The sequence below is a fragment of the Malus domestica genome, chromosome 09 (genome assembly GCF_042453785.1).
Source record: "Malus domestica chromosome 09, GDT2T_hap1".
Taxonomy (NCBI): Eukaryota; Viridiplantae; Streptophyta; class Magnoliopsida; order Rosales; family Rosaceae; genus Malus; species Malus domestica.
In genome coordinates this window covers 5,572,460-5,585,069 of record NC_091669.1, presented here as the reverse complement: position 1 = coordinate 5,585,069, position 12,610 = coordinate 5,572,460, and the positions used below count along the sequence as shown (strand labels likewise).

Below are 12,610 nucleotides of genomic sequence, written 5' to 3'. Positions count from 1 at the left end.
ACTCGTCTTTGACGAGAATCGAACCTATGACTTCTCACGTATTAGTGAAGAGGAATACCACTCAATCTGTAGTACTAAGTGGCATTTCAGTTTCAGATTTAAATACGCTTGCATTCACATATAAACTCGATTCATTTAGGTCAATCTCACTAACCCCTGGAGTCAAAGGCGAATCTATTAAAGGACCAAGATGATCCTAGGACCACCAAAAAACTTAGAAAAGTAGCTATGAAAACCTCTAAGGACCATCTAAATCTAGGTTGTGGTGGAGGAGAAAAGCAGCCATGGTTGTCGATCACCTTCTGCAAAACAGAAGGAGAAAGAAGAACTCATTTTCTTTCAAATTACTTGGCCAAAACGAGACTGTTTTGAGCCAAACCATTAAAAAAATGGAAAGCGTGCATTTTATATTGTGATTGGACATCCAGTCACATCCCTTTGGTTTAGACTCCACATGAGGTTCTTCAATCCATACACACTGGTGGCTGAGGTGGGACCCACTTCAAAGTAAAAATCAATTTAAAGACCTTGAAAAAGGAAAGATTATATCAAAGGAGTCGTAATCTCATTCAAGTAATCATTTCATTTTGCCTTTGGGATTCCTCAACTCTTCCAACCAGTAAAAAAACTTTAAAATTACCCTCCTCCTTTATGCTTATTGCTGACTGCTGCCCAGTGGCAGTGGGCCTATAATCTTTGTTGGCATTTGGGTTTAGCCTCTAGTTTGCATACGTCTTCCATTCTTCTCTTCGATCCCAAAACCCTAATTAGAGTTTAGTTATGCAAGTTTTTCTTGGGATGCCTAGTTTATTTATTAGTGCATGTTGTGAGGACTTGTCACTCAAGTGATCGAACATAGTGTTTGTCTTTGTATTAATAGCAAGAGTTTTGATAGTCTCGCATTCACGATAAGAGTTGCATATTATGTAGTTATACTTCAAGACAATAAAAATATTTATTTTATTTTGATAGACAGATAGTGACTTTGTCGTTTTTATTTTTTTTCAATATTATTTTGGTCTTTTTTTTTGGAGTTTTAAAGTTAGGACCACCCTATACTAAAATCCTAAATCCGCCACTGCCTGACTTCAAGGGCATATGATGAGAAAGTACACCAATCTAAAATAATTAGCTCATCATCATCGTGGATTTGGAATTAGGGTGTGGATCATAAGCCACTGCTCTAATTGATACTTGTTAAAATCATCGTAGAAGCATATATCTATTTCATAGTGTCGCATTAGAATGTTATGCTTTAACTCTTCATCAGCCACGCTCCAACTAAATTTTATTTTGCAATTTCTTTTTGCTAATGCATAAGTACCTATCCAATCTAATGCTTGAAGATAGCCTTCTTTTATAACGTCTTCGAGTTTTCATTTCAGCATGGATGTCTTCAAAACTTATATGCCAGTTCGTCTCTGGAATCTCAAGATTACAACTGCCCCTAGCTAGACCTCCATTTTCACCTTCTTCTATAGTAACACTCCCAGAATTTTTGCAGGCAATACACAACTGCTCCTAAACCCGAACGAAAATAATTGAAATCAAATAGAAAAAACTGTAATATTTCGAGATACCGTATTTGAAGGATCTAAAACTTCCAAATCACCATACATCTATCCAAAAGAGCTTGTTTTTCTCTTTGATAACGTCTTAGGGTTTTAGCCATGATAGAATTGTAGACGAAAGATTGTGTGATGACAAGGGTTTGATTATTATATATGTGGGTTTGTTGATACATTTGGTTTAAGTGTTAATTTTATCTTGTACTTGGTGATAATTATACAATAAGGCAAAATTGATGTAGAGTGAGTTTATATGGGTTCGAAACCCGCTGCTAATGTGGAAGCCAGACTTGTGGCCATGAGAAGACTGAAATGTCTTTATGAGTCTTTTCGGCCCCTGGAGTAGATAACTGTGTCTTGTCATAGTTGTCCCCTTTTAAAAATAAAAAATAAAATAAATAAAATTAGACAAGCTTGTTAACCAAAAATATTAAATTAGGTTTCTACGGAATTAATATATAAAATAATACAAAAATCCTTTTTACCTAGGAACAAAGGAACCTAAGGACTAAGGAGGGATCTGCCGGCGTAAATTAACAAAACTGTGAAGTAAAATTAAAAGCTGAAAATCAAACCTGGAAACCTGTGTGACGGAGAGAGAGGTCATGACTCGTGGCTGGTGTAGTTGGAGAAATTTTTTATTATGAAGGGAACACAAGTGGTACATTATATGTTTTTATGTAAGTGGTGTGAAATTTTATTTTTTAAGTTATTAACTTTTTAACACACATATCTCATCATTTACCTAATGACACGTGATATATTACCTCGTATGCCGGTCACACTGAAAAATCTCTGTATAGTTGGCAATGACGTCTAGAAATTAGGGGCAGAAAGAGATGTGGTGGAGGGCAAGAAAAATAGATGGAGAGGAGGAGAGCAGATCAATGTCCGACAGGCACTAACTGGGTTGAAGTTTGGGAAGAGAACTGTGACGCTAGGATTTTAAGATTTGGGTATATTTATCCAACTAAATAATATAAACATGATTCTCAATTCAAAATAATAATAATAATAATCAATGAAAACTGTTATTGGTACTTTAAAAATCTCATTTTGTACTTCAAAATTATTATAATTGTTGTGGTCTATTTTATCTGACAGAGGGACTAGGGCCGGCGGCAGAGAGAGAGGAGAGAGATGTGTGTTTGTAGAATTGTAGGGGAATGTGTGTTTTGTTATCCCTCCTACATTGTGCCTTTATTTATAGTAGTAAAGGGAGAGAAGATATTCCTTCTCCTCCAAGTAATACAAGTTGTAATAGGAAAGGATAACTAGAATCAAATCTTATCTAGGATTTACACAATCATACTTAAACTAGGAATGTTTACAACACTCCCCCTTGAGTGGGTAAATACTCAAGGTAGATTCAGCATCATGCAGAAGTTGAGGAAGTCGACTCGTCGGCATTGATTCCAAGGAACAACGCTTATTCTCAATAAGGTAGGAACTTGCATAAGTAGTAAGTCTCACTAAAAAAACCCTAAGGCTATGGCAAAAACCCAAGTAGGGACAAAATCCATAGTCTAAGGAAAAATGCGTGAGAAATGCAAAGTCAAAAGAAACGTCTACAGGACGTCATCAGGGATATGACCAGCCCAAGGTGGGTGCCTCGTTAAAACCTAGTTAGGTAGCAAAAACCCAGTGGGAAAAATGCTCCTAATCGTAGGGAAAAAGAGTACATTAAGATCAAGCAAGTATCTAGAAGATACTCCCCCTGAGTTTGACATAATTCCACAGAGAAATAGCAAAGTTACAACTCAGAAAGTTTACGCATACCAATTCCATGAACAAGCTTCTGAAACGTCGCCTTCGGTAGTGATTTGGTGAAGAGGTCGGCCAGATTGTCTTGTGATCGGATTTGCGTGACTTCAATCTTCTGATGCTCTTGTTGTTGATGTGTAAAGAAGAACTTCGGCGCAATATGCTTGGTGTTGTCTCCTTTGATGTAACCCTTCTTGAGCTGTTCGATGCAAGCTGCGTTGTCTTCAAAAATCGTCGTCGGGGCATTAACGGCGGGATGAAGATCACAGGAGCTTCGAATATGGCCCACTACTGCTCTCAACCAAAAGCATTCCCGAGTTCCTTCATGTAAGGCGAGAATTTCAGCATGGTTAGACGAAGTGGCAACTAAGGTCTGTTTAGTTGACCTCCAAGATATTGCGGTGCCTCCAACGGTAAAGACATAACCCGTTTGAGAACGCGCCTTGTGCGGATCAGATAAGTATCCAGCGTCGGCATAACCAACAAGGCGAGAATCAACCCGATGAGCATAGGGTGCGGCATCACTCGAGGATTCGTAGGGATAGAATAAGCCCAAATCCGTAGTACCCTTAAGGTAACGGAAGATGTCTTTCACGCCAGTCCAATGTCTGCGTGTTGGTGCATTGCTGTATCTTGCCAAAAGATTAACAGCGAAGGAGATGTCGGGTCTAGTGCATTGAGCTAAGTACAATAAAGCGCCTATCGCACTTAGATAAGGAACTTCAGGCTCCAAAATCTCTTCATCATCCTCCTTCGGACGGAAGGGATCTCGCTTTGCATCTAGCGTACGAACGACCATAGGAGTACTCGAAGACTTCGCTTTATCCTCATTAAAACGGCGCAACACCTTCTGGGTGTAGTTCGATTGATGTACTAGGATTCCATCCGAACAATGCTCTATCTCGAGACCGAGACAGTATCGAGTCTTACCTAGATCTTTCATCTCAAATTTCGACTTCAGGTGCGAAGCAGTTCTCGCGAGCTCTTCAGGAGTTCCGATGAGATTCATGTCATCGACATATACTGCAACAATCGCAAATCCAGAATGTGACTTCTTAATGAACACACAAGGGCATAGTTCGTTATTCACATATCCCTGACTAGTCAAATACTCACTCAAACGGTTATACCACATTCTTCCGGATTGTTTCAAACCGTATAGTGAACGCCTCAGCCGAATTGAGAGCGTGTTCCGGGGTTTGGAAATATTTGAACCAGTCAATGTAAGTCCTTCGGGAACTTTCATATAAATTTCCGTATCAAGATCCCCATAGAGATACGCGGTTACTACGTCCATCAGCTGCATATCCAGTTTTTCGGAAACTACCAAACTGATAAGGTATCGAAAAGTAATCACATCCATAACGGGTGAGTAAGTTTCGTCATAGTCAATCCCGGGGCGTTGTGAGAAACCTTGTGCTACAAAACGAGCTTTGTAACGCACAATTTCGTTCTTCTCATTACGCTTCCGAACGAAAACCCACTTGTAGCCAACGGACTTCACATGTGGAGGAGTAGGAACTACAGGTCCAAACACCTTACGTTTCGCAAGTGAATCAAGTTCGACTTGGATTGCTTGTTTCCAGTTTGACCAATCAGCTCTACGTCGACATTCATCAACGGAACGCGGTTCAATGTCATCGCTCAACATGATCTCAGTAGCTACTGCAAATGCTAATGCATCGTCGACAATCATCTCATTTCTACGCCACACATCATCTAAGCTAGCATAATAGATCGAAATCTCACGATTCTCGGGAGGAGGATTCGTCTCTTCAAGGACGCTTCCATAATCTAGAATTTCCTCATGAGTTGGGTAAAATGAGTAAGCGATAGTCGGATTCACGGTAGGCTCTTCAGGACCTTGTGCCGTGGTTTTCCTCTTCCGGGGGTGTGAATCCTTTGAACCAAGGGGTCTGCCACGCTTTTGTGTAGGGGCAGATGATTGGCTAGCCGCTAATGTACGTGGATCACCAGAATTGGCGTCCCGGGCTTCCAGGAGGGTAGTCCGTCGTACATTTGGTACATCCAGGAGGCTAGATCGGTGAAAGCATCTGGCATGCTCTGAGCTATGCTCTGGAGATCTAATATGCGCTGCACTTCAGCTTCAGACTGAGCGGTGCGGGGATCTAAATGAGACAAAGTGGGAGTCGTCCACGATAATTCGCGTCGTTCATTAGGAACATTGACGTTCTTATCTCCCCCTAACGACGGGAAGACTGTCTCATAGAAGTGACAATCCGCGAAACGAGCGGTAAACAGATCGCCTGTCAAAGGTTCTAAGTAACGAATAATCGAAGGAGAATCATATCCGACATAGATTCCCATCCTTCGCTGAGGCCCCATTTTTGTACGTAAGGGCGGCGAGATCGGCACATAGACCGCACAACCAAAAACGCGCAGATGCGATATGTCGGGTTCGCATCCGGTGACCAACTGAAGGGCACTAAATGGTTGTGTCGCAACAGGCCTCAGGCGGACCAACTTTGCTGCGTGCAATATTGCATGGCCCCAAGCAGCGATCGGGAGCTTGGTACGTATGACCAACGATCGAGCAATCATTTGTAAACGCTTAATGAAAGCCTCTGCCAGGCCGTTCTGGGTGTGAACATGGGGTACAGGATGTTCAACTTCAACCCCAACCGACATGCAATAGTCATCAAAAGTTTTAGATGTGAATTCTCCAGCATTATCCAATCGAATAGATTTGATCGGATAATCAGGGTGGTGAGCCCTGAGCTTGATAACCTGAGCCAACAGTTTGGAGAATGCAGCGTTCCTTGTGGACAACAAGCACACGTGTGACCAACGTGTAGAAGCGTCAACCAAAACCATAAAATATCTAAATGGTCCGCAGGGAGGTTGAATCGGTCCACAAATGTCCCCCTGAATCCGTTGTAGAAAAATGGGAGGATTCGAACGAATCTTGTCATAAGAAGGCTTAGTAATAAGCTTTCCCATAGAACATGTTTGGCATGCAATTTCATGGATCGAACCTAAGCTTCGGGTTAGTGGATGCCCGTGTGAAGTTTTGAGGATACGGCGCATCGCTATTCGTCCAGGATGTCCCAAACGATCATGCCAAAGTGTAATTTCGTGCGCGGTCCCTGTGGTAGGGCCGGCCACATAGTGGCATTCTATGGAGCGTATGGTCGTAATATACAGACCACTCGGGTTACGCTCCATCTTCTCTAGAATACGCTTCTGGCCATATTCGTAAGAAGTTACACACAGAAATTCAACTCCGTTTTCTACGTGGGTTTCAGCGTGGTAATTGTTATCTCTAATGTCCTTGAAACTTAGTAACGTTCTTCCGGAACGTGGAGAATAGAGTGCCTCAGCAATGGTCAAGATTGTACCATTGGACAACATTATACGTGCCTTACCGTATCCTTCGATCAGGTTGGATGGGCCTGAGAGGGTTGTCAGAGGTGCATTCTTAGGTATGAAGTTAGTGAAATAGATGCGTTCACGCAAAACAGTATGCGTGGTTGCACTATCTGCCAGACAACTAACTTTCCCACTAGTCATACCTAGAATGAAAAATTAATTTGAATCGGTCACATGCATAAAAGTTTATAAAAACAAGTATCAATTCAAAATAATTTCATTTTTTCAAGGATTAAAAACTTAATATCCAAAATAAATCGCCAACTAATAATTCAAAACATAAAGGAAAATTGTTTAAAATCAACCAAAAAACAAGGTGGGGTTCGGCCACAAGGTGGAATTCGGCCCCAATTGTCTTATTTTAACTGAAAAATAAGTCTATGTCTAAGATTCTAATCTTCCATAGGAGTGGTATCCTCCTGAAAATCAGAAACCTCCATCTTTGTAGTCTCCGGTTCGTCCACTTGCAGGAAGTTTGATTCAAACTTCGTACGACGAGAATGATATGCATCCACAACCTTCTTGGGAGCACGGCAAATACGGGACCAATGGTCCTTGGAACCACAACGATAGCACATATCGTCATTCATTGTGGCAGGTGCTTTGCCCTTATTCTTGAAGTTCGGGGCCTTGGGAGCGAGGTTTGGGCGCTTCTGGGCTTTATTTCCTCCCTTGGATGGGCCTTGGCTCTGTTGACCTTGGTGGGATGGCTTCTGGCCGCCCTTACCACGCCTCTTTTGGCGTTTTGGGTGCTGATTAGTGCTATAATGTGCTTCAGGCACAGCAGTAGCCCCAGTAGGTCGAGCTTGATGATTCTTCATCAACAGCTGGTTCTGCTTTTCAGCAAGAAGTAAAACAGAGATCAAATCCGAGAACTTAGTGAACTTCTGAGCTCTATATTGTTGCTGCAGGACAATATTATAAGCAGAGAAGGTCGAGTAGGTCTTCTCCAGGAGATCCTCTTCAGTCAAAATTTCATTGCAAAACTTGAGAAGTGATCGGATTCGACAAACTTCAGAATTATATTCATTCACAGACTTAAAGTCTTGGAAGCGCAAGTGCTGCCAGTCGTGTCTTGCTTCAGGCAAGAATATGTCATTTTGGTGATCGAAACGATCAGCCAAAGCGACCCATAATGCACGTGGATCCTCCTCAGCAAGGTACTCAGTTTGTAGAGCGTCATGGATATGTCTTCGGATGAAGATCATAGCAGTGGCTTTTTTAGCTTCGCCAATAGGTTTATCTGTTGCTTCTTCAATAGCAGGACGTAAGTTCTTTGCAGTGAGGTGGAGCTTCACATCTTGAACCCACTTGAGGTAGTTCCTTCCAGAAACCTCCAAAGCGGTGAAGTCGAGTTTGTTCAAATTCGACATGTTCCTATCACAAAATGGATGAACAAGATGTGGTTAGTGTAATGGAGAAAAATCAATCCATTCACATAGGAGTAGAACATACAGGTTCTAATAGACATGTATTGGTTTAATTTTGCATGAAAAACTTCGGGTTTTCATGGGTGATATATTTAAGTGAAAACTTCAGGTTTTCAAACAAGGCATGTTTAGAAGAAACTTCGGGTTTCAAAGTAATTATGAACTTCAGGTTCATATATTCCTGCAGGCAAACACAAATATATATGCAAACAAATATGCAAAGAATATATGCAGAAATATTGTATAATGATAAGTGAATTAATTTATTTTTGGTCTTCGGGGCCAAATTAAAGTGTGGGTGAAAATATAAAAACCCATATTTAAAAAAAATATTAAATAATAAAATCTCGGGGCCTAAAAATATAGGCCGAGTACCCCCAGGTGTAGGCTGCAGGCCCACGGGGTGAGAAAGGAATGGGCTGCTGTGTGCAGCCCTAAAAAAATTTCTCATTTTTTCGGTATGGGCCGCTGCAGGCGAGCCCAGGAAAATAAAAAAAATTGTTTTTCTTTGTGGGCTGGGCCGCTGCAAGCGAGCCCAGCAAAAATTGTTTTTTTTTTCTTTTGTTACACGGGCCGAGAGGCTGGAGCCCAATAGGGCTCGGGTTGGAACCAAGAACACCCCAGCTTTTGCTGGGAACGGTTGCCGGAGCGTCGCCACTGCAGGTGGCCGTGTTCTGGGAGGCTATCGATCGTGGGAAACATGGGGGTCCAACTGGGGAACCAAATATGAACGGAGATTGGAGAAATCTCGACGTTATATCAACCAAACCCTAGAAAATTTCAATCGGATTTATGAAAAATTCCGATGAGATCTCAGAAAATCTCAGACCATAGGACACCGTGGACGATCTGCAGGTCGTCTGAGTAGGCTAGGCACGGCGACAGGCCGTGCAGCACGGTGATGGATGGGTGGCGACACCAGCTGGGTGTCGGGTTTGGGGTTTGGACGAGGAGCAGAAGCTCCAGCCGTGATCTTGGGCTCGGAGGATCGATGCAGGCTGCAGGCCTGGTGAGGAAACCGAGCTGGGCCATCGCAGGCTGCGGGCCTGGTGGCTTGCGGCCTTGCATGGTGCACAGGCACAGGTTCGACTAGAACCCTAATTTCCCCAATCGCAAAAATTTTCAATGCAAATATAATTATATGCATGTATAATTTCAATGAATCACATATTTACGTTGATGCATATGCAAATAATAGTTTCAATGCATGTACATATGTAAGATTCAATTCATGACAAATATCAAATTCACATAATTGTAGCAATTTTGATTATGAAGCATACACAATTTACGTAGAATCTAAAATACGTAAAACGTAAAGTTGGGTCATGCATCATGGTGAATGTTCATGCTATCAGGGCTTGCAAAATATCGAGTTAAAAGCCGTTGTTTGGAAAGAACCTGATTGCGTGATGATATGGATGAACTGGTTTGATGCAGAAAAAATCTCCAACGTCAGATTCCTAAGCGCAGCGGTAGGAGCGTGCTGATAACGTGTTGTGGTCTATTTTATCTGACAGAGGGACTAGGGCCGGCGGCAGAGAGAGAGAGGAGAGAGATGTGTGTTTGTAGAATTGTAGGGGAATGTGTGTGTTGTTATCCCTCCTACATTGTGCCTTTATTTATAGTAGTAAAGGGAGAGAAGATATTCCTTATCCTCCAAGTAATACAAGTTGTAATAGGAAAGGATAACTAGAATCAAATCTTATCTAGGATTTACACAATCATACTTAAACTAGGAATGTTTACAACAATAATTAGAAAAAAAAAAAACATTTGTAAAGAGTGTATAATAAAATTAATTTTGAAATGCTAATAAAAATTTCGTGATTAATTCATCTTTTTTATTTGGTAAGAAATCCCGCTTTAAGTATATGTGTCGACGTCAAATTCTATATGCGATGAACAAAGCCTCGAAGAAAATCACTGCACTATCTCGCGTGATAGCGCGCTAGAATAGGACATTGGTTTTATCCCGAAACTTCATTTTCTCTGTGTCTGAGTTAATAGGACGGCTACACAAATTCGTCACATATTATAGGCATATCTGACGAATTTATAGGTCTAGTATATTATTTGGTCGCATATTCCCTCTTTCTTGTAGTTAGTCAACTGTATGATCTTTAGTCATCCGTAGTTAGTCATCTGAATCATTTTCTTGTTATCATAAATATCAATTTATTGGATACATATGAATATTTAAATATCTTCAAAATCTAATGAATTTATAGGTAGATGATATTTCAATAAGCTAAAAAAAAATGATTGGTTCAAATTATAATATGTACAATAAAATGATATCAAGTCTATATTGAAAAAGGATATCCTCCTTACAATATTGTTTTACGTTAAAGCTGAAGTTTTTGAATAAAACGATATATTTACATTAATGATTGGTAATTTAAGTTAAGCCATACAATTAGTTAGCCATATAATAATTTGGTATATATCGAACTCGCCATTCACAAATGAATAATATACTCACAAGTGAGAGAATAATATCACTATATTGTAGTAAGTAGCTTGTCAAGGCTGAAGTTTGAATCCTTTTTTTTTTCGTTTTCGTTCAAGTTATTTTTAGTAATTTTATTTTTTTAGGCATACATGTATAGATAACATATTTTGTCACACACCTTTTAATACAGATAAACTATACTATTCACTTACATTAAAGAGTTCGTTAGTAAGTATAGTTTTGTGTGTAAACATAACGTACCTTAAATTTACAAAATGATGACTAAGTCATTTGGTTACAGAACGAAGGGATTAGGATCTTCTTCTTCTTTGATTAAACAAGAAAATCAAGAAAAATACCCAATCGTTATATATGCCACGAACCTTTTGCAATATAATTATTCTAATTGCACGCATGCAAAGGAAGGCTCTCTCTTGTTCAAGCAAAAAAAAAAAAAAAAAAAAAAAGCGTCTTTTAAACTTATTGAACATGCTCCAAGCCTCCAACACCTGCTATTCTCTGCAATGCACAGGTTTCCGTGATATGTTGACGCCGAACAACCTCACCACTCCATCATCTTGAACCGTCGCTGGAGGGTCACCAACAGTACCATGTATCTCCCCGATCCCCGAAATGTCGAGGTTTCTTGATCTACAGTCAATGAACAGCTTCTTATCCTCCCCTACCGATCTCTCAAACCTCACAACATCACCAACTTTCAGCTTCTTCTCCTTCACAAACCGAATCCACCCTTTGCTCAACACATAACTCTGACTGCTACTCCAATAACAATACCCAAACCTCCACAGTTTACCCACCTCATCCTCAAATTTCAATAACACTCCTTTACCAAACCCTACACTCTGATGAACCTGAAAATGCTTCTCAGCATATCGTTTTGGTATAACCATGCGGTTCAATCTACCTACGTCGCTTGGTGTTGCCACTTTCTCGAAAAGCAACTCCCTCTCGCGACTACATGTGTCCATAAAATCATGGTAACACTTCATACGCTTTCCGCCATCATCAAGGCCTAGGGCACAAGCCGCACAACCATTGTATAACTTATGCTTGTACATCTCGAGCTCGTTGGCATAAGAATGTTTTCGAAGCATGTCAACTATCTCAGCCTTGGAATGGGACTCCAAGAAAAGGGCCTCGGTGACATCACATTCGTAGGGTTTCATTTGGTTTCGACTGATCTGTGTGATAGCATCAAGACCCCGGATCTTTAGCGAGGCAATGTCGTAGGTTTTAGCAGCTTCTTCTTCATCATAGAAGGTTCCCAACCACACACGATTACTCTTCTCGTATATCTGAGCTCCCCATCTGCCATTTGACTGCGGCACTACTCCTTTGTACCTAGAAGAAGGCAACTTGTTTGAACTTGCACCGTTTGCTTGATTCATTGTTGAGTAGTCCCTTGTGCTCGCATTCCAGCAACTAATCAAATCCATTGTGATTGGAAGGAAGAAAAGGACGAGAATCAAACTTTATTTCTAGGGTATTTTGATTCGTAGGAAGAGAAGAGTGAGAATCAAACTCTATTTCTATGGTAATGATTTTGAGGAAGAGGATGACGAGAATTGACTGCTTGGGCTTCTAGATTCAACAGACACTCGTCAGTAATGTTTAGGTAATAAGTCTTTCTTCATGATTAGTTTCTCGCAGACCGACCTACTAGGATGAGAATCAAAATCTGTTTTTACGGTATTTGGATTCACAAGAAGAGGATGATGAGAATCAGACTCTGTTTCAGGTTGTTTTTGAATCGTAAGAAGGAGATGATAATTGAATTGTATTAATTCTAGGGCATTTCCTATTCATAAGAAGAGGTGGATGAAGATAAGTAGGCCCAATCGGTTTTCTTCATAGAAGTATACGGTAAGAGTGTGTGCTGTTCATATATATAGTTGAAGGTTGGTGTATTAAAAGTAGAACCCACCTGTTATATATATACCTTACCTGATAAGATCTCATGGTCTCTTGTATGTTAAATGTGC

At 40.6% G+C, this 12,610-nt stretch overlaps 1 protein-coding gene across 1 annotated transcript; it reads right to left on the bottom strand.

Annotated features, from left to right (window-relative positions):
• Window positions 1-11,113: 11,113 nt before the first annotated feature.
• LOC103442870 (AP2/ERF and B3 domain-containing transcription repressor TEM1-like) lies at window positions 11,114-12,340 on the bottom strand. Its single transcript, XM_070804562.1, has 2 exons — window positions 11,613-12,340; window positions 11,114-11,582 (listed from the first exon to the last, which is right to left on the bottom strand). The coding sequence occupies exons 1-2, from the start codon at window positions 12,062-12,064 to the stop codon at window positions 11,120-11,122; spliced, it is 915 nt and encodes a 304-aa protein (XP_070660663.1). The 5' UTR covers window positions 12,065-12,340; the 3' UTR covers window positions 11,114-11,119.
• Between the last annotated feature and the right edge of the window lie 270 nt (window positions 12,341-12,610).

Excerpts from the sequence above, each read along its gene's own strand:
- LOC103442870 (XM_070804562.1), bottom strand. The coding sequence starts at position 12,064 with ATGGATTTGATTAGTTGCTGGAATGCGAGCACAAGGGACTACTCAACA. Across the intron at positions 11,583-11,612 it reads GATGGCGGAAAGCGTATGAA|TCGCGAGAGGGAGTTGCTTT; the intron begins GTGTTACCATGA and ends GGACACATGTAG.